This window comes from Megalobrama amblycephala, linkage group LG2 (assembly GCF_018812025.1).
Source record: "Megalobrama amblycephala isolate DHTTF-2021 linkage group LG2, ASM1881202v1, whole genome shotgun sequence".
Taxonomy (NCBI): domain Eukaryota; kingdom Metazoa; phylum Chordata; class Actinopteri; order Cypriniformes; family Xenocyprididae; genus Megalobrama; species Megalobrama amblycephala.
In genome coordinates, this window is record NC_063045.1 from 39207188 (window position 1) to 39229101 (window position 21914).

The 21914-nt window shown below is 37.6% G+C and overlaps 2 protein-coding genes across 3 annotated transcripts in view; one reads left to right on the plus strand and one right to left on the minus strand.

The window, feature by feature from the left end:
* Positions 1–848: 848 nt before the first annotated feature.
* Positions 849–4405, minus strand: sigmar1 (sigma non-opioid intracellular receptor 1). The gene is made up of 4 exons (XM_048175283.1): positions 4132–4405; positions 2740–2940; positions 1665–1757; positions 849–1580 (listed from the first exon to the last, which is right to left on the minus strand). Exons 1-4 carry the CDS (start codon positions 4274–4276, stop codon positions 1351–1353), a joined length of 669 nt encoding a protein of 222 aa, XP_048031240.1. The 5' UTR covers positions 4277–4405; the 3' UTR covers positions 849–1350.
* Positions 4406–4491: 86 nt separating this feature from the next.
* galt (galactose-1-phosphate uridylyltransferase) overlaps positions 4492–21914 on the plus strand; it is a 162631-nt gene continuing 145208 nt past the window's right edge. Inside the window, exons 1-6 of one of the 2 annotated variants that reach the window (XM_048175271.1) lie at positions 4492–4893; positions 5802–5971; positions 6915–6990; positions 7854–7902; positions 15060–15189; positions 21534–21590. In XM_048175271.1, the coding sequence (XP_048031228.1) occupies positions 4839–4893; positions 5802–5971; positions 6915–6990; positions 7854–7902; positions 15060–15189; positions 21534–21590 (537 nt within the window). In that variant the 5' untranslated portion in view covers positions 4492–4838. Of the gene's footprint in view, positions 4894–5582; positions 5680–5801; positions 5972–6914; positions 6991–7853; positions 7903–15059; positions 15190–21533; positions 21591–21914 lie in introns of those variants that run through there. The other variant, XM_048175278.1, reaches the window with a different exon arrangement.

Consider the following 21914-nt stretch of genomic DNA (forward strand, 5'->3'; position numbering starts at 1 on the left):
TTGGTAGAGAGAAACCACAGAGATTTAAATTCCTGAAGAAATGAGATAACCTTTCATATGTGAGAATGTGTTGGTTTGTGTTTTTACATATATTAACTCAATACATGTTTTTATGCTATGTAAATTATGTCATGTCAACTGACGCCTTCGTCTTGTTGTATTGTGTTAGTTTAACATAATCATGATATTCATACATGCGTCTAACTACGATAGCGTGCAGACGCAAAACTTCCTCTCGAATGTTCACGGGCCGTTGTTTTGACCGTTCCAATATGGCGGACAGCTTATATACAGCGGCCATAGAAACAGCCAATAATGAGGAATCTGTTTAGATATCTATGCCTACAGCGACCTGAAATTAATTAGCGGGCGGACGCGGACACACACACACACACACAGATGAATACTTGTCAGTTACTTATAAAATTTCCCCTCAAACTCCTATCTTTAAACATAAATGGCTGATCTATCTATCTATCTATCTATCTATCTATCTATCTATCTATCTATCTATCTATCTATCTATCTATCTATCTATCTATCTATCTATCTATCTGCCCGTCTGTCTATCTATCCATCTGCCCGTCTGTCTGTCTATCTATCTATCTATCTATCTATCTATCTATCTATCTTTCTGCCCATCTGTCTATCCATCTATCTATCTACCCGTCTGTCTATCTATCTATCTGCCCATCTACCCATCTATCCATCTATCTATCTAATCTTCTTTGTTTGTACAGTACAGAAAATAAAACTTTAACATATGGAAAAGTAATTCCTCCCTCTTAACATAAAAATTGTGAAATATGAGCGTATTTGTTTTGCAATGTCACAAATAAATACAAGACTTAAGAATATTAATTGATGGTTTTATTCTGGAGAGACTGCAGGCTGGACATAGATACAGTACATCAGTTTTAAACAGTACATATATCTTATGAAAAATAAAGCAGCAATTAATATTCACATTATATTAAAGGTGCAAAGAGTGTGACATTGAAATAGAGAAAACTATCTTTTAATTTTTGTCTATACCTCGTTATAACCGTTTCTGGACAGTATTGAGCTGCTAAAACATCTTGCCATGTTCAAACACAGACACTGGACCACACACACACATTTTTTTTGGGGGGGGGACCAACAATATGTTTTAGAAAAGACATTTGATAAACTCTTTGTACAGTATGGAAAATAAAACTTTCATTGTTGGAAAATAATTACATTAAGTGCTTTCTTTCCATACATCCTATTCAACATGTCATCTGTTCTCCATTTATAAATGAATCACCTGACGTTGTGATCAATTATCCGAATAACGAAAGGGACGGGACATACAGCGTAGTGTGATTTTCAAAGGACACCAGTATCAGTTAGAAAAGTGCTCGCCTCCAGGATCATACCCTTCACGTAAACACGTACAGTATAAAATAGTGTCAGAAAGTCCTGGGTGCTGAAGACTGTGTCGGCCAAAGCAAATCCCAGCGTGGAAGGAATGAATCCGCGGCCGTATTCCACCATCCACGTCCCTGCGCCCCACTGCACTGAGGTCGCCTCTCCCACCGCATGCACTATAGTGTCACCTGCCATTACAAACAAAATGAAGCTTTATGGGTAAGATGTGAGATCACTGTTAGCTCAGAGCGTGTGCTGATGATGAGTCATACCTGGATAGTAAGTCTCGCTTTTAGTCGTTCCTTCTTTCCATTGCCTGAACGTTCCAGAAATGATAGTGTCTGATATTTCTGCCCAGTAACGGCCTGAAGAAGATACAAATATGAAACATGAGTGAAAATTCAAGAAGTCCTAATGTGGCAAAACATCGGTGTCAATGTGACATTTACTGTAGGAAAACACCTATGATAGTAATATATATATATATATATATATATATATATATATATATATATATATATATATATATATATATATATATATATATATATATATATATATATATATATATAAGAAGAGAATAAAACCATGAGGTTTGTACTCACATATCATTTAGGTTCGGTTGAGCATCTGTTTATGTTTGTTGATCAATGTTTAAATGTGAATAAAAGCCTAAATTCAATCTGTTCATCATATAAAGTGATCGAGTCTCTTAAGAAAATGTGGACTAAACCACTCAATTAATATGGATTAGTTTTATGATCTCTTTATGAACATTTTGAAGAGTCAAAGTTTCAATTGCATAGGCTGTCTATGGAAGGACAGAAATCTCTCAGATTTCATCAAAAAGATCTTCGTTTGTGTTCCGAAGATGAACGAAAAGTTTGGAATGACATGAGTGTGAGTAATTAGTGACAGAATTTTCATTTTTTTGGGTGAACTAACCCTTTAACATTTAATTATTGCAGGTTTGCATTTCACGGTTTTTATTTTGAGGAATACTGAATCTGTTTTTTGTGACTTCTGTTTTCTGAGATGAGTAAATGCCTGTTCACATTTAGTCTAGATCTACAATAACCATCATGTTCACTCAGAGCACACGACATCTCTGCACTTACTCCCGATTTCTCTCAAAATGGGGACAGGAGAGCTGTCAGTCAATAAATAGAAACGCAAGTGACTTTTTCCTATTTGCAAAAGTAACTCTTATTTAAGTAACTCTATATAACAACATATTTTGATGTAAAATTTACTTTACTTGTTACTTGAAAAAAGTAATCTGATTATGTAACTTTTGTTACTTGTAATGAGTAACTCCCAACACTGGTGGAGATCTTCTCTACTTACCTGAATGTCCACCCGTATCCACTGCTGTCCCGAAGAGCAGCACATACTCTGTTAGAGAAGCGTGCAGGAGACACATGGAGCCCATCCACCCTCCGGCATTCACAAACACCCACTGCAGGTCCTCATCAGGCAGGATGTGTCCCGGATATCTCTTACGCAGTTCCACCACTACTTTAGAGAAGGCTTGCTCGTGATCCTGGCCTACGACACACAAAGACAGGCACTTTATACATCTTTTTTGTTTTAAATATCTATCAGGCAAGTAAAAGTCACCATAAAATCAAAATGGACAATGTTTTTTTTTATTTTTTTTATGTAATGTTGCATTATTTATTATAAATGATTTATCCATACACATTATTATTATTATTTTAATTTCATGTGCCTTGTAATCTTTTATCAAATAAATTCCTCTCCCTCTTGCAGCAGTGTTGCCAATTTAGGGATTTTGTCACTAGATTTAGTGACTTCCCCATCCCTTTTGAGGCTTTTTTCAAAAGTTTAGGGACAAATCTAGCAACTTCTTGGACAAACCTTATCTAGATTCTTATTTTGCCCGATGATCTCTATTCATGTATAGATCAATGAATTTGCCATTATGATGTCATCTAGTGACATTTAGCTACCAGTTTTAGCTACTTTAAATTTAAAAGAGTTGGCAACACTGTCTTGCAGTGACATCTCTTCTGATGACGTGTTTATTGGCGTGAGGGCGGGACAACCTGTCACTCACATGAGATCCACCAATAGCAAACCACAACCATCCAATCAATTCCCATTTAGCCAAAATCAAGCCCCGTCCTACTTTTGTTCTTGTCTGAGAAGCCGTTTCACTTGGATATACATCACAATAAGGAAGAAAACACTATCGCATCTTTCTTTCCAGCCAACTTGAAAGGAAGTGTCAGGTACATAAAGTAAAAGAGAAAGAACTTGACACTGATGTCAATTATTGTGTTTGAAATCAAGCAATATCAGTCTTAATAGGTCAACCCATCATGATATTAAACTTTGCTTACCAACAGCAAAAAACAAAACATTATATATATATATATATATATAAAATTTATTTATTTATTTATTTATTTATTTATTTATTTGTATACACACACACACACACACACACACACACACACACACACACACACACACACTTCAAAGTTGCATAGAGCTGTTTAAAATATTTTGCTCTTGGTAACATAAGTAAATATAAATAGGATATTGCAATACTTGTTCTCTGTAGCAAGGTGTAACCCATAGAGCTATTAGCTCTACATATGCATTACAACATTCGCAACATTACTATTGCAACAGAGAACAATTATTGCAATATCTTAGCAACAGATGTAACGTTAACTTCAGAATAGAAACGGGATATACGTGTTTACTCACCTGCATACTGTTTAGCTAACTTGGCAACATCTTCTTTTGTAAAGACATATTGCTTATTTGCCATCCAGTATCTTATAAACTGAACTGTCAACACCAGAACACCAAGAACCACCACCATCTTTAGAATATTTCTTATTAAAGACATCGTAACCCGACCACAAACAATAGTTTAAAAGTAAAAAGCTCTCTGAGATTACAAAAGACATTAAACAGACTTCATTCAGACAAACAGCATGGCATACATGAAAGGTGACGGTCGCTGACGTGAGGTGACGTAACATCTGTGACAACCAATCAGCTGCCACAAACGGCTAGTTCTAATCCAATGAAATCGCACAGGGCTCAACAAGGAAGAAATCGACGCGAAGGTGCATCATTATTATCAATATGCCACCAAAATACGCAAAATACGCAAAATACATCAGCACCCCTTTTTAATATAGTGAAATATATCGAATTAATGAACCTAGTTATGTTTTTCGTATTATTTATGTTCTCGAGAAACCTTTAAACGAGGAAACATTGTTCGGTTTATTCATCTTTAAAAGCTATATACTGCGTTTTATGTGCGCAACCTTGTTCACTTCAGGATAGTTAGGAGGAGGATCAGCTGAAAACTTAAAACTCTAACAAGAAACGATCATTGAATTTATGTTTAAAACCCATAACGGGTGATCGGCTAGATTACGTATCCACAGGGAAATTTTATGTCAGTAAATATTAAGATGGACAGTATCAGTAAACCCATGTTTGATCCTAAAGGTAAGGTTTTTACATATCGACACATATGCACATTTTTTCTGACCTTTGCATGATTCACAGACAATTATATTTAATGTAATGCAATGACCACTTCTTGGTTTCTTACTCCTGTCTTTTGAATTCACTGAAAATAGTACACTTGCTAGGTGTGTCACGTGATGGCTGGCTGTGAAGCTGATCATGTGATTTAGCGGTGGGACGTCCGAATCATTTTATAGAATCGATTCAGTCGGACGGTTTATTTCAATGAGCCGTTTGAAACTGATTCACCAATTGGGAATAGCTTCTAAAGTATTTGCGGAATTTTCCGAATCATTTTGAAATAAAATACATTTTAGTTAAATACTACTGTTTATCACAGTGTTTTAAACTAGGTGATAACGATTGTTTAGAAATGTATGTTTTATGCTTTACTAAAACTGTCAAATTGTCCTCTCAAAGTGATTTAGAAACACTTTGCGAAGTAGTTACAGCGAATCACCAAATATAACTAGTTCAAAAGATGATTTTTAACATATAAGTTGCAAAGTCCGGCCTGTTACATTTTAAGTCAAATCACCTTGCTGAAAAAAACAGGACCCATATGCTGGTTAAGGTAGGTTTTGAAGCTGGTATGCTGGTTTGAGCTGGTTTATGCTGGTCTTATGCTGGTCCAGGACCAGCACAGGACCAGCACTTGACCAGCATAAACCAGTTCAAACCGGCATACCAGCTTCAAAACCTTCCTTAACCAGTATATGCTGTTTCTGCAGAGCAAACGCAGAAACAGCTGTAAATAATGCACAAGTAAGCATGATTCAAAAAATATTTGCTAGAATAACATTTTAAACAAGTTATGTAAGGTATTTTTTACTCCTGGTGAGTTGACCCTAACTCAAATTATTTTTGCATCTTGATGTTTCTTTCAGAGCACCAGCATTTAAGGTACAATCCTCTGCGGGACTCATGGGTTCTGGTCTCGGCCCATCGAATGAAGCGTCCGTGGAAAGGACAGGTGGAGAAACCGTCTGAGGACAACATCCCACGACATGACCCTAATAACCCTCTCTGTCCTGGCAGTGTGAGAGCTAATGGAGAGGTAGGCGACTGAACCTCTCCCCTGGTTTAGTTTCATCCCATTTCTCCAGCTGATAGGGATTTATGTTACACTTTTTATTTCTTATTTCAAAGCATGAAGGCTATTAATGAGACTTATTTGTGTTTTATCATTTGCTTTACATGTTTTTCATGTAGATCAAGTTCTTGTTCTAGCCATATTTTCTGTAGTTCTTGCTTTTGGACTGAATATTGCTGAGGTGTCTGCCTCAGGGATCCCTAAAAAGCTCATTGCATGAAGTGAGATAAACCTGAAGTACAGAATGGAGGTGTTTACATATTCTCCATTTTTGTGCTGCATCACTGCAGTGCCATTTCCAATTCATTTACATGTACTATTTCCATTAAATATCAGATTGTAGGAAAACGGTCCATTTACAGTAGTTTAAAAATTCATGAGTTTATAGTTTTAAACTCTTGACACCTCTGGCACAGCCTGGAGCATTATGGGTGTTTTTTGTTTTTTTTACAAACCCAGATGAAACCATCTTGTCTGTGGAAAATTATGTGTCTGCAGTGTTCTCTGACTAAGCAGAAACAAACGTTGATATCCTTTCCTTGAATGTACGTTTCATGCTATCTCTCCTTCGGCTCGTGTGAGTTATATGCTAATGAATATTCAGTGGCACTCTTTTATCAACACTGTCTTAAGCTTGACAAATGTTCTTGGCTGACTCTCTCATTCCTGGATATTATTATTTAATGATTAATTAAAATAAAGACTGTTGCCAGGCTGCTTTACATTCGGACAAGATGTTGAACATGCACTCTTGAACTCTTTGGCACTATTTGATATTGTTACTTCATTGAGATATTAATTTGCCTTGAAGCAGACTGTCTGCTCCAATATGTCTACCTGAGGAAGAACAAACCTCATCTACACCAGGCTACACCAGTCATGTGATATTTCCTCCATTTTATTTCAGGTGAATCCTGAGTATGACAGCACATTCATGTTTGAAAATGATTTCCCTGCTCTCCAGCCTGATGCTCCAGACCCCGGTATGATCTTCTGTCATATTCACTACCATAAGACTCATTTACACACTTTCTACCATTTATGCATTCGTTTTAACCGGATATTCCAGCATTTGGAATGAAATACAAACAAAAATGTAACACAATTTTTTTTGGACGTGTTACATTGTTATGGAAAACCTGGTTATTTGTAATTGTGGTAATAATTATAATAACTACCATTTAAAAGTTTGGAGACAGTGAAATTCTTTTTAAAGAAATTAACACTTTTATTCAGCTAGTATGCATTAAAGTGATCAAAAGTGACATTAAAATCATCTATAATATTTAAAAAAAAATATTTCATATTTTCAACATCGTTTTCAACATTGATAATCAGAAATGTTTCTTGTGGATCAAATCAGCATATTAGAATGAGTTCCGAAGGATCATGGGACACTGAAGACTGGAGTAATGATGCTGAAAATCCAGCTTAGAACACAGGAATGATTAAATTTTAAATTTTAAAATTGAGAACATTTATTGTAAATTGTAATAAAATTCCACAATATTACTGTTTTACTATTTTTTTTATCAAATAAATACAGCATTGGTGAGCATAAGAGATTTATTTCAAAATAATAATAATAACAATAATGAAAAAACTTACTAACCCCAAATTTTTGAACTGCAGTGTATATCAAAGTACCATGTTGTTATCATCTGATACAGTTAGTCTATTATGGTACCACTACAGTACTTTCTGCCTTTTTAATAAAGCAGACAGTTAATGTTCCTGCAAAGTTTAATTGTAAAACTTTTAATGTGCAATTATAAGCTGTACGTTAGTGAAGCAGTTCATTTCAGCATATTAACAATTTGCTGATAATTTGTTTTACGGGTTCTAGGTTCAGATCATCACCCACTTTTCCAGAGCAAAGCAGCCAGAGGCATTTGGTGAGAACAGTTTATTTCTTCTCCTTACGAACTAAACATACTAATTTGTATTGCTGGCTAAGTTAAACATCACTTTTAACAGCTAAACCCTTAAAGGTTTTTAAAATTTTTATTTAGATTTTAAAGGTTCCTAATTTTGTTTTGGAGGTTCGATAAAGGATGTTGTGATTGGTCTACTCTGCTCTGATTGGTCAGAAGGTCCCGTCTGTTGTGATTGGTCTACTCTGTTGTGATTGGTCAGAAGGCCTGGGGTCCGTTCTTTGTACCTCGCTTAATACATCTAAGATGGTTTGACAGATGCTAGATCTTCTAATCGTGATAACTGAACTCTGGTTAATTTGTTTCTTCAAACGAATTTGTGGGTTGGACTACAATTTGACAAATTTCTGGACCTTTTAATGAAACAGCCAAGCGAACAAAATGACAGAACAACATAAATGTTATAATAGATAAATTAAATGTGCACTGTTTTTTTATTTTTCTACATGATTCCCAATTATTTACATTCATGAGCATTTGTACAGTTATTACATTTTTATTTCAATGTTGTAATTCGCAATTCATTTAATTTTATCTTTGAAGCAGATTTGTTACATCACGGCATTAATTAAAGTTTGAATTAAAAATGAATTAAAGTCAATATCAAGTTATCTGCATCTCCTGCGCCATAATAGCGTCAACATTAAAATTAATGCACGGCTCAGAATAACTGTACATCATGTCTGTAAGACTCCAGTACAATTGTAAAGCAATTATTCCATCACAAATAAATCTTTTAATGAGTAAAACTGGCTATATTATTGATATACTACACACAATATTATAATACTTTCAAATTAATTTGTAAATTCTTATTTTAAATTATTGTCCCTGGATAAGTAGACTCTTGAAATAAACTAGCAGTAGCTTGGACAGATTTTAAATATCAATTCCACTTAAAAAGATGTATCTAATCCTGTTTACATGAAATAAGCCTGCTCACGAGCAGGTTTAAGCTTACGGACCTGTTGCTATGGCAGCAAGTCCAGGATGAGCGTCGAAGAACCGAACAATCCAAGATCATGCCATATTCAACAATAAAATCCAGCTAACCGAGTTAGCGACGTACGAAGAACGGGCTCCCAGTCTGTTGTGATTGGTCTACTCTGCTCTAGTGTTGTCAATAGTACCAACTTCGATACCAAGTTGGTACTGAAATTTAAAAAAAGTGAAGCTTTGAGCGCTGTTGAGCAGATCTGTAAACACCTCTGATTGGCCATTGTGTTCACGCACTCATCGGCTGCTTCAAAAACATTTTGTAAATAGACATCAATGACGCTCTTCAATGAGTGCTTACACAGATACACACGGGAGCGTTTGAAAGCAGGACATATAGCACAGACATAGCATGGACGTATGGCAGACAAGTCCACCTGCTTTCAAATGCTCCCGCTTTCAAAACATTTCTGTGTGCTTTTAAACGCTCCTGTGCGTTGATCATTGTAGCCGTTTACAGACATATCTGAACTCAATGGCCAATCAGAGGTGTTTATGAATCCGCTCAACAGCACTCAAAGCATCACATTTTTAAAATTTCAGTACCGTCTTGGTATTGAAGTGTGCTCTGATTAGTCAGACCGCGTCTCAGTCTGTTGTAATTAGTACACTCTGCTCTGTTTGGTCACATGACCCAGTCTGTTGTGATTGGTCTATGATTTAATGCACGTGTTGGAAATCAAATGACCATTACCATATCCAAATTTCAGCTCCGGATCTTCCTCAGCACTTGATACACAGTGATACTGTAGGGGAATTTTACAGTTAAAGACCCAAAAGACCAGATACAATGAATGAAGGCCCGGAGTCAGAGTTTAAAAAAAATAAATTGAAGAAATTTTATTGAAGAGTAATTTGCAGTTTCATCAGCAGAAGCCAGCTTCAAGTCTCACAAGGAGTTCGTAGGCCGCTCTGCGTACATTCACATTTCCACAGTAATTATACTCTAACAGAGTCTACTAAATACGTCATTACTTAGGTTAAACGATTCTGATTGGCTAAGAAAAATGGACAAAATTAGTAATCTTCCACACATGGACAGATAGTCAGAAGCGTATCTCCATCCATCACGATGCTGACGATCGGACCCTGAACTTAGGCACAGGATGTCCTGTAAATCATGAAAATGCGTCTGCAGGTCTCAAGCAGAGTGCCAGTTGTCATCATTACCAATACGGGACCTGCACAAAACACGTAGTGCACATACACAGATACACATGATTCACAGCTTCTTCAAGGTTGAAGTTGGCCCGAGCTTTAACTGTAAACAGGAATATTTCTCAAAACATATTGATAAGTTGTACTTTTCTCTCAGTGAGAGGTGCAGATAATATACATCATTATTCTCTAGTGTTTGAAGATGAAAAGGAAAATAAATGCTTTAACATACATCGAAGAAGTCATAAAAGTTGATTAATATTTCAAATATATATATTGAAGCGGCAGTGGATTTCAATACAATCTGTAATGATGGCATTGGTTTTACCGGATCAGTTCGAACGCAAGTCCTCCGTCCATCCTTCGGAAGTCCATGCAAAGTGGATTTAATATAAACTATTTCCCTGTGTTTAATCGTGCTGTGTGTAGAAATTGATTGTGATGCCAGAATTGGGACACCTCAGGAGAGTGTTAGCTGGGAGGAAAGAACTCAATGATTTTATGTTCTGAGTCAAATCAAGGCTTTACAGCGTCTTGCATGTGTTAGTGTATTATGAGGATTATTTATAAAACCACCATCACCATTGTTCACATTTTAACTTTGGTTTTGTGTACTCTTCCCTTTTTGTTTATCTTTAATATTATTTATGTGTGATTGAGTTATTAAGGACCTGAGCAGGTAACCAAAATGGTTTCCAACAACATGCTACGCTAGGGAAAGTGAACTTCACGTAACTTTGGATAAAAGTGTCTGCTACACTGTGCTTCAAAAGTTTGGAAATGCCCCTGGCAAAGTGTGGTTTTGGACGATATCCGCATAAATTCTTATCATTTTTTGGTGCAAATACATTAAAGTAACTTGACATTATAATTGAAGACCAGCAATAATAATTTTCATTTTGATTACATAATAATGGCAATATATACATGTCAAAGTCAGACATGCCCCTTTGCCAGCTGTGATGCCTGGTTACTGGTTTAAACTTGGCCCAGGTTTGTGAAAGATTTTTGGGTCAGCACACCTTAACAGCTTAAACAATTGATTGCCAATTAAGTTTAGAATACAATGAACCAATTAGAACCCAGTTTAGGTCAGATAGCTGCTAATGGTGGATATTTTGATGAATCGAAAATTTATGTTTTTTCTATGTATAAACTGTTTATGTAATAAAATATGTTTTTGTAGTTTGTGTTGTCCCTTATCAGTGCAAAATTATCACATATTAAAAAGGATTTATGCCAGTATTGTCCAAAACCCCACTTTTCTAGGGCGTTTCCAAACTTTTGGAGGGCATGTCTCAGTTTTCAGATATCATTTGAAGTTGTGCGTAACAAAGCTGCATGGCATTAATAATGTGTATTTTAATCCATTTATGTGCAAAAACAAACACTCACCATTTTTGTTTGGATTAAAAAAAATAAAACAACAACAACAACAACAACAAAAATACAACAATGCCAAATAGATAAAATATATTTTAACTTTTTTTTGTAAATTACTGTATATTACAGTGGGAAAAGGTGTGTGATTGGCCTAGTTTGGGTCAGTATTTTTCATGTTTTGAAAAAGAAGAAAACCCCAAAACAAACATTTACATTGATTATATTTTTAGATTATATTTTATGTTTATATATTTATATTTTTGTCTTTTTTATTTGTATTTTTTAATCACTTTATTGTTTTATTAATAATATAATACATATTTGTATTATGCATAATAAATTCTGGATTTGAGTTGTGCCATGTTAAGGATGTGCCAACTTACTGGCTGAAAAGTAAATTAAATACATAAACAGCTTAAAAAGACAAATCAGACAATATTGTCAATATAGTCAATATTTAATTACTCTTCAGATTGGTTTTGTCTCTTTGTGGCCATGTCATATTGTTAACACTAGGTGGTGCTATCATCAAACAAGTGAATGAGGTAGACAAGTCTGTTTGTAAAATGTCGTTCAGGCCTTTTGATTGTCACAAGGACATGTCTTATGAGAGAGAGAGAGACACCATTTGATTGTCTAGTACCCTAATTTCCCTGATCCCTAGTGCTTTCTGTTTTATCTCCTCCATGCTGGTCCATTTTATGCACTATTTTTGAGGGGAGAAAAGAACTTCACAGAAGGCTGAGGAGGTACAGGCGTCTGTTCTGAAACAGCACCTGTGTGTGCAACCATCCAATTAGTAGCGTAGCAGAAGAGGCCACAAACACACAGACCCTGCCAACTGACGCTCAACTCTAATGCGCTGGGATCTGACATTGTTTTCAAAGTGGCAAGAATAGCGCTCGAGGCACAAACAAGTCAAGGACGCTTAATAGAGAGAACTGGCTGCCCCACATAAAGCCTGAAAGAGGAGACTTTGGAAAGTTTGCAGGCACAGCTGTTGGGTTTCATTCAGGGCTGAGCATAATCAGAAGTATGCTATGAACTTATTCATAACATAAGTGTAACATGTCCACTGTATGTTTTATGATAAACACTGCTTAGATCATGACTACAGAAAGAATGTGAGCTGGAAGGATGGACGATCAGATAGATAGACTGACAGGTACAGATGAACAGATAGATATATGTATAGATAGACAGATAGATAGACAGACAGACTGACAAACAAACAGATGGCCATGTGGATAGATGAACAGCTAGATAGGTAGATACATAGACAGACAGACGGTAAGGTAGATAGATGGACATAGAGACAGACACACAGACGGACGGACGGGCAGATAGACAGACAGACGGGCAGATGGGCAGACAAATGGACAGACGGGCAGATGGGCAGACAGACAGACAGACAGGCAGATAGACGGACGGGCAGATGGACAGACAGACAGCAGATAGACAGACAGACGGGCTGATAGATGGATAGACAGACAGATGGGCTGATAGACAGACAGACAAACAGATGGGCTGATAGATAGACAGACAGACGGGCTGATAGACAGACAGACAGACGGGCTGACAGACAGACAGACAAACAGACGGGCTGATAGATAGATAGATAGATAGATAGATAGATAGATAGATAGATAGATAGATAGATAGATAGATAGATAGATAGATAGATAGATAGAGACAGATGGGCAGATGGACAGACAGACGGGCTGATAGACAGACAGACAGATGTGCTGATAGACAGACAGACAGATGGGCTGATAGACAGACAGACAGACAGACGGGCTGACAGACAGACAAACAGACGGGCTGACAGATAGATAGATAGATAGATAGATAGATAGATAGATAGAGACAGACGGGCAGATGGACAGACAGACGGGCAGATGGATAGATAGATACAGACAGACGGGCAGATGGACAGACAGACGGGCAGATGGACAGACAGACAGACAGGCAGATAGACGGACGGGCAGATGGACAGACAGACAGCAGATAGACAGACAGACGGGCTGATAGATGGATAGATGGATAGACAGACAGATGGGCTGATAGACAGACAGACAAACAGACGGGCTGATAGATAGATAGACAGACAGACGGGCTGATAGACAGACAGACAGACAAACAGACGGGCTGATAGATAGATAGATAGATAGATAGATAGATAGATAGATAGATAGATAGATAGATAGATAGATAGATAGATAGATAGATAGATAGATAGATAGATGGGCAGATGGACAGACAGACAGATGTGCTGATAGACAGACAGACAGATGGGCTGATAGACAGACAGACAGACAGACAGACGGGCTGACAGACAGACAAACAGACGGGCTGATAGATAGATAGATAGATAGATAGATAGATAGATAGATAGATAGATAGATAGATAGATAGATAGATAGATAGATAGATAGATAGATAGATAGATAGATAGAGACAGATGGGCAGATGGACAGACAGACGGGCTGACAGACAGACAAACAGACGGGCTGATAGATAGATAGATAGATAGATAGATAGATAGATAGATAGATAGATAGATAGAGACAGACGGGCAGATGGACAGACAGACGGGCAGATGGATAGATAGATAGAGACAGACGGGCAGATGGACAGACAGATGGGCAGATGGACAGACAGACAGATGTGCTGATAGACAGACAGACAGACAGACAGTCTGATAGACAGACAGACAGACAGACAGACAGACAGATGGGCTGATAGATAGATAGATAGATAGATAGATAGATAGATAGATAGATAGATAGATAGATAGATAGATAGATAGATAGATAGATAGAGACAGACGGGCAGATGGACAGACAGACGGGCAGATGGATAGATAGATAGAGACAGACGGGCAGATGGACAGACAGACAGATGTGCTGATAGACAGACAGACAGACAGGCTGATAGACAGACAGACAGACAGACAAACAGATGGGCTGATAGATAGATAGATAGATAGATAGATAGATAGATAGATAGATAGATAGATAGATAGATAGATAGATAGATAGATAGATAGATAGATAGATAGATAGAGACAGACGGGCAGATGGACAGACAGATGGGCTGATAGACAGACAGACAGACAGGCAGGCTGATAGACAGACAGACAAACAGACGGGCTGATAGATAGATAGACAGACAGACAGACAGACAGATGTGCTGATAGACAGACAGACAGGCTGATAGACAGACAGACAGACAAACAGACGAGCTGATAGATAGATAGATAGATAGATAGATAGATAGATAGATAGATAGATAGATAGATAGATAGATAGATAGATAGATAGATAGATAGATAGATAGATAGATAGATAGATAGATAGACGGGCAGATGGACAGACAGACAGACAGACAGACAGGCTGATAGACAGACAGACAGACAGACGGGCTGATAGATAGATAGTTAGACAGACAGACAGACAGACAGACAGACGGACGGGCTGATAGATAGGTAGATAGGTAGATAGGTTGATGGATGCTTTTAATAAGATAATGCTTTTAGGGGAACTTTTAACCAAATGTGTTGTTTTCCTGTTTGTTTTCAGTAAGGTCATGTGTTTCCACCCCTGGTCTGACGTCACCCTCCCTCTCATGCAGCCTACAGAGATCCGAAAAGTGATTGACAAGTGGGCGGATCTGATTGTAGAGCTGGGCGCTGCATACACATGGGTGCAGGTTAGTACATCTCGTCCTCTTATTTCTATTTTTGGTGCACCTGTTACTTTGCATTCACAAGCAAAACTCTTACATTAATTTGCACTAAAATACAGCCTTGAGACCCATGACTCATTTTTAAAAATGTTTCACTGTGACTCTCTCCGGGGGTGTAGCAACTTAATGAAACATTTGCACCATTTTTTGCTGGAAGAAACGTTCCCTGTAGAAGTGGAGTCACAGGGACGTGACTACATAAGAGTGTGTGTTTAAAGGAGTCAGATGCAGGGACGCCGCTCGATTGGGTTCTGTTCCAGTCTTCCTCATCAGCGCTAATTGGATCAATTGGGAGATGCTCTTCAGTCAGGGCGTCTCAGCGCTGATCAATGACAGGCAGTGTGGAGCACTCCTCTGGCCTCTCTGGACACATTAATGCTCCGGCAAGGGAATAATGGAGCACTTCAAAGGGTTCCAGGGATATGAATGCAGTGAATTAAGATGTTTGTGCCAAAAGATAGTTAACTTACGATCGTGAGAGAGTTCCTGAGCCTCAATGGCTTTTTGACAGACTATAGATTCAGTTTAACTAAGGAATTCTGCTTAATGGTACAGAACCCTATACACTTTATCATTTTATGTTTTTCTCTGAAGCCCACTTATAATGTTAGTTATATTTCTTGCAACAAAAAATAGCCATAATTTAGTTTTATATGACTATTTTACAGCCTTTTTTGCTACTTCTATAGATAAATGGTCTCTGTTGTGATTGGCTAACCTTCAAATAGGGATTTTGTCCTCAAATATTTGTACAATATGTGCCATTTCATCATTTTCTACATCTTACTTGTTCCCCCCCCCCCCCAATAATAAACATTTCTTTATATCCACTATCCCATGTTTAGCACATGAATGGCACATTAATGGATGTGAATGGAACACAAAATCTAGAGACAGCTGAGTTTTTGGATAACTGGAGTTTTATTGGCCAGTTGTTGCTGGTCTATTCCTGTTCATAGTTATTCAACATTCCTTCTCTATGTAACATAAAAATGTGTCCCATATTGGGAAAGTAAATAAATAAATAGCACTTTAAACATTTTACTAACAGTCTACTAACTTTTATTAGTAGACTGTCTGCTTAATATCTGCAAACATTTTATTCTGATGCTCCCCAACAGACATACTGCTGACTATAAGTGACTTTGCAACTACGTCAACTTATTTTACTAACCATAAACTAACAGTCTAATACTCTGAGAGTTATACATGTAGTTGCAAAGTTATTTATAGTTAGTAGAATGTCTAAAGTGGACTTTCAAAATAAAGTGTAACCAAAATTAACTCTTGTTTCAACCAAACATATTGATGAAACACAACAACTGTCATCATGATCAACGGTAGGTGTAAACGAACTACTAGTCTGCAGTTTTCCCACAAACAGATAAATAATGAGGGGAAGGCACCCATCGACTACAAAATAACACACAACACAGTCAATACCATATAATACAAGAAGAGAATATTCTCTTGGTGTGCAGAAATACAATATACTTTACAGTTACGGCAGTTTACAAATACCTCTCCTAATGCATTTTATGATATGGTGTATAACAGCTATAAACTAGCAAGGAGATCAGTGCTATATCAGTTAAAATTAAATTCAGAAACATATTTACAGGGTGTATTCAAGTGGTCAAAGCTGTGGGCTGGTAGCCAAAAGTTTGCAGGTTTGAACCTCTTAAAGGGCAGTCAATGAGGGATTGCTTATGTTGCTTTTGTCTGTACACTCTTAAAAAAAATTGTGCAAAAACTTTATCTTTAGGAGAACAGAAGGTTCTTTTTGGGCAGTACCCTCAAAAGGACATTTCTGCACCTAATTTATCCATAAAAGGTTCATAGTAGTACCTTAAGAGTACTACCATGGACTACCTAATATGCACCTTGTAGGGGGAAATAAAGTATAAAGTTGTACCTTTAAGGGTACTGCTTGAGTGACACATTGTTTTACCCTTAAAGGTAAAGTTTTTACACATTTTTTTTTTTTTTCTGACAGTGTAAAGTCCACAAGACCATAGAGCAGGGAAGTCCAGTCATGCTCCTTCAGATCTTCAGGACCACTAGAAACTTTTTGTGCGTTGGAGAAAAAATCTGCAGGAAGTTGCTCTCTAGAATCAGGATTGGATACCCTGTTATAGGCTACGCTCAAACTGTCAGTCCAAATCCGATTATTTGAGTATCCGATTGGAATCTAATCTAAATGATTGACTTCCACACTGAGTATCGCAACTGTTCAGATTCGATTTGTGTATCCTGTGGTGCTCTTTCGTTTTCCGGAATATTTGCATTGGTTTCTATGGAAATGACGTTGCGTTGGTTGGTATACGCCAAAAACAGCAGCAACACGGAGGAGTTTGCAATACAGATGTTGTCATATTTACAACATGACAATGTTTAGCCGCCGCGCTGGACTACTACGTCTTCTGAGGCAGCGGCAGAAACGTAGGAGGCTGGTAAAACATGTCTCCATTATATTGTCATTTTTTTGCTCGTCCAGCACTTTGCACCAACACAACCTTATTTCTGCAGCGACTTTCAGCATGTTACCTATAACAACGTTTGACGTCTATGGTTCATAAGTGTGCTCATGTGGTCATGGGAAAAGCAAGTGCTAGCATTGCTATTGACTTACAGCATTAAGGCACAGTGCTGACCTCAGGTTACTCCAGGAACATTGGTCCAAATTATTATTCTACACAGCTGCATATTAAGGTGATTTCACACTTGGTTCGATTGTGTGATCCAAAGCAGAGTTTAATAGCTCACCCCTTCCCCAGATTGCTTGTCATTGGAAAACTGTAGTGACGCGCAAAGTTAGGACACAATGTACTGTAACACGCTGTTCTCTGCTGATGTTGTGAGAAAGTCGCAAGTCAACTTAATTAAAAAAAAAAAAAATATGTCTCTTGAAAAACCCATCTGAGGTCTTGGAGTCTTTACTAATAATCTGATGAGTTGAATCAGATGTGTATGATTATGGAGACATCTGAACTGTACAGTGCTGTGGGTTCTCCAAGATCAGGGTTAGGAACCACTGTTTTAGTCATCTTGTCTTCATTATCCATAATGAAGACTCCCCAAAAAAACCCTTTGTCAATGAACATTTTCTTTGGTAATTTTGGGAAATCAACGCTGTGGTCCGGTTGTGCATTTGGACTCTGTGGTACTGAGCTCACGGTGTGCAATGAGGATTAGGACTGGCTGTGTATGCAGACTTACTGACTATGGCCCTAAGGTACACTGCACACCAACTTCTGAGCTTAAAACGGAACTCTTATCTAACTCTTATCTTTAGCTAAAGACTCTTACAAACTCTGTCGAGACGTTGACTTGCTGCATCCTAAACGATATATTCACTGGGGCTTGAGGCGCAGCCTTTTAGTCTCATTCTCTCCTAATATTTTTGTCCATACATGCCGATGTAAGATAAACAATCTGCCTTACATCGATTTCCCATGTAGAGACTAAATTTGGACTTGCTGTTTTTAACCGAATCCTGGCATAAAGAAAATGATGGACTTCTCCTGATTTCTCCTGGTTTTGGAATTTTAGATCTCCCGAGGTCATCTGGCAGAGGCGGCGACATTTTTGTGGTTTACAACTTACAGTTCAACATAAGCACTGTGTCTGGTGCAACATTCATTCTCATTCTTCTCCTTCCTTCAAGAGCTGCTTGATACTGTTGATCACAATCTATTACTCACACATCTTGAAAGAGTGTTTGGTGTGACAGTTTTGAAGTGGTTTAGATCCTATTTCACTAACCGTTCCTAGTTTATTTCTATGGCTGTTCATAGGTCTGAGATTAGCTCTGTTTTCACTGGTGTTCCTCAGGGGTCAGGCTTAGGCCCTTTACTTTTTAACATTTATCTGTCACCACTTGGCCATCTCTTGAGGTTGCTCAGCCTCCAATGTCATTTGCATGCTGACGATATGCAGATTTATATACATTCAAAACCTGATAAGCGCCTTGACGCTGCTTTTCTTTCCGACTGTGTTACTGAGATAAAAACATGGATGAGTAATAATTTCCTGTCTCTGAACAGTGATAAAAACGAAGTTATGCTCATTGGTTCCCATCATCAAATTTTCAAAGCTCTGTCTTTGACTTTGGTCTTTGGCTCTGTTTTAGAATCCCAAAGTAAAGTAAGTAACCTTGGAGTTATTCTTGATGCTAATCTTTCATTTATTTCTTTTGTTCAGAATACTGTTAAAACATATTTTTTCCATCTCAAAAACATCTCAAGATTGCATCCTATGTTACATTTTCCTGTGACAGAAAAGCTGATAAATTCCTTCGTCATCTCTCGGATAGACTACTGTAACAACTTTTTCGACAGTAATTCCACACTCAACAAGCTGCAATATACAAAATTCGTCTGCCAGGATCTTAACTGTGTCCAGGATATGCAATCATATTACTCCAATTTTGGAATCCTTGCATTGGCCACCACATTATTTAACAGAACTGTTACATCCTTATACTCCTAATCGCAGATTATGCTCCTCACAATTAAACTTGCTGGTTGTTCCTCAAACACTCTTAAGATGTATGGGTGACAGGGCTTTCTCTTCCTATGCTCCTACCCTTTGGAAATCTCTGCCTCTTGAACTTAGGGAAGTTCTGACTTATGACATTTTTAAAGTTCAACTTAAGACATCTTTTTTTTTTTTTTAAACTTGCATTTGCTTGTTGATGTTTATTATTATTATTATTATTATTATTATTATTATTTACTTTTATCAGTTGTATTGCTTATATACTTTACAGCACTTTGAGAAGCTGCTTTTAAAGGCACTTTATAAAATTAAAGTTTATAATTATTATTATTATATAAGAAGTCTTTGTAACATTAAAACATCAAAGTTTCATAGCTTAAAAGGTCCTCTTCATTATAAACAAAGTATTTATTTAATCAATTTCCAAAAATGGCTCGTTTGGATATCGGGTGATCTGTGACGTCACACAGGCAAATACATTTGTATATGACTGCCTCCAGGGCAAAACATCAACGAATAGTTTTACATCATCACACCATATGCCCGCCCACTGGCATTCAGTCGCTTAATGGCTGACATGTGCCTAAACTTGATGCGAGCGTTGCATAACATCAAAAGCATATAAAACCCATTATAATCACTGACACTGTCTACACTGGCTACAGTATACAGATGCATGTTCACTTTACTACACGTGCTTGAGTCTGCCGACAAGAGGACTAATGGAAGAGTAAATGGAAGCTATAGGAATGTTTGCTTCGAGTGATGCGTCAAGTTTAAACAGCTCATTTGCTCATTTCTGTAGAGACTTTAGCAGGATAGCAGTGGAAGGAACAAATGGATGGTTTATTTTTAATGGCATCATGGATCGCGTCATATGTTAGTTCGGAGCATTTGACTGCATATTGTTTTGTAAACGAGGCACAGTGCAATGGAGAGTTCACAAAGACACTTTTGTTGTCATCAGATGAAGCAGTCAGCTGTATTGGATCTGAGAGCAGCTACAACGCAAACCGCAAATGAACGATTTCAAAATGCTTTGTTTGTAAATGACATGCATGTATATGGATAACATTTTCAAAACACTCAATAGCGAGTGGGTGTAGATACTGTTTCCTATGCAATGATGTTAGTGGCTGTTTAATGTCAAGCCTTAAAGGAACCACCTCTTAAAAACAGGTCATTTCAGACAGAGGGTCAGATTCCGGGTTGAAAATAATGTTTTTTCCACATATATATTTGGTGTGTGTGTGTGCATAAAACTTTATTAATATTATAAGTGAACCTCAATGAACATTAAAATAATAATTAAAAAAGAAACAAATGATAAATCATTAATTTAGGATACAGCAAAGTTCAGCCCAATCTGAGAAGCGTCTACTGGGAGGTTGCTACAATTACCGACTCCTCCAGATAACTCCGATGGTTATCTCCTCTCTGTTAAACACATCAGAGTATGTGTTCTGCCTTGTCTTTGCGATTTACAGACCCAGAAGAGTGATGACTTTAGCCGAGTCAATATTTATCAAGCGGAGTAGTCAAGGACAGATCCTGCTCAAATCCTTTTATATCACCCTTGAGGGAGGTGCCAGGAAGTCTTAAAACTCCCTTCGACAGGATGTTTCCTTTTAAACAGCAACATGTGCTCTGATGTCTTCATGTTTTAATAAAAGAGTGCATGTTTCGTCTGCACCTGTCTGTCTGCAGGATGTTTTGGGTTGTTTCTGTACACATGTATACTGTTTGCTGTGGCTTGTTATGTCTGTGTTCTTTGACAGGACATAATGTCTCTTTCTCTTGTGTTTCAGATCTTTGAGAATAAAGGAGCCATGATGGGCTGTTCAAACCCCCATCCTCACTGTCAGGTATGCCGTCACCTTCATTGATGTCCCCTTTTTCTGCCTCATTCTACGCCTCTTTCTTCCAATTAGCGTTTGACCCTGTCGACTCTCTGAGGCAGAGAGCCCTAGAATGCTATTCTGCAGATTAAGACATATCCGCTGCAGTCTTCGACCATCTGGAATGCTCTTTTTTTTAGGCTGAAATAGGTCTTTAACTGTCACTTCAGCGGAGAGACTGCTGACGAGACGGGGCTAATGCAAGCATGAGCTTAAAAAGCCTGTAGACTCCAATTAGAGAACTACAGAGATGTTCCAGGAAAACCATCTTCTCACTAGAAAATTACTCTC

What these genes read in the sequence shown, in the direction of transcription:
- sigmar1 (XM_048175283.1), bottom strand. Translation starts at nt 4,276, where the DNA reads ATGTCTTTAATAAGAAATATTCTAAAGATGGTGGTGGTTCTTGGTGTT. An exon ending in GGATACGGGTGGACATTCAG is followed by an intron (nt 1,758 to 2,739) that starts GTAAGTAGAGAA and finishes TATCTTCTTCAG; the next exon opens with GCCGTTACTGGGCAGAAATA. An exon ending in AAGCGAGACTTACTATCCAG is followed by an intron (nt 1,581 to 1,664) that starts GTATGACTCATC and finishes TTGTAATGGCAG; the next exon opens with GTGACACTATAGTGCATGCG.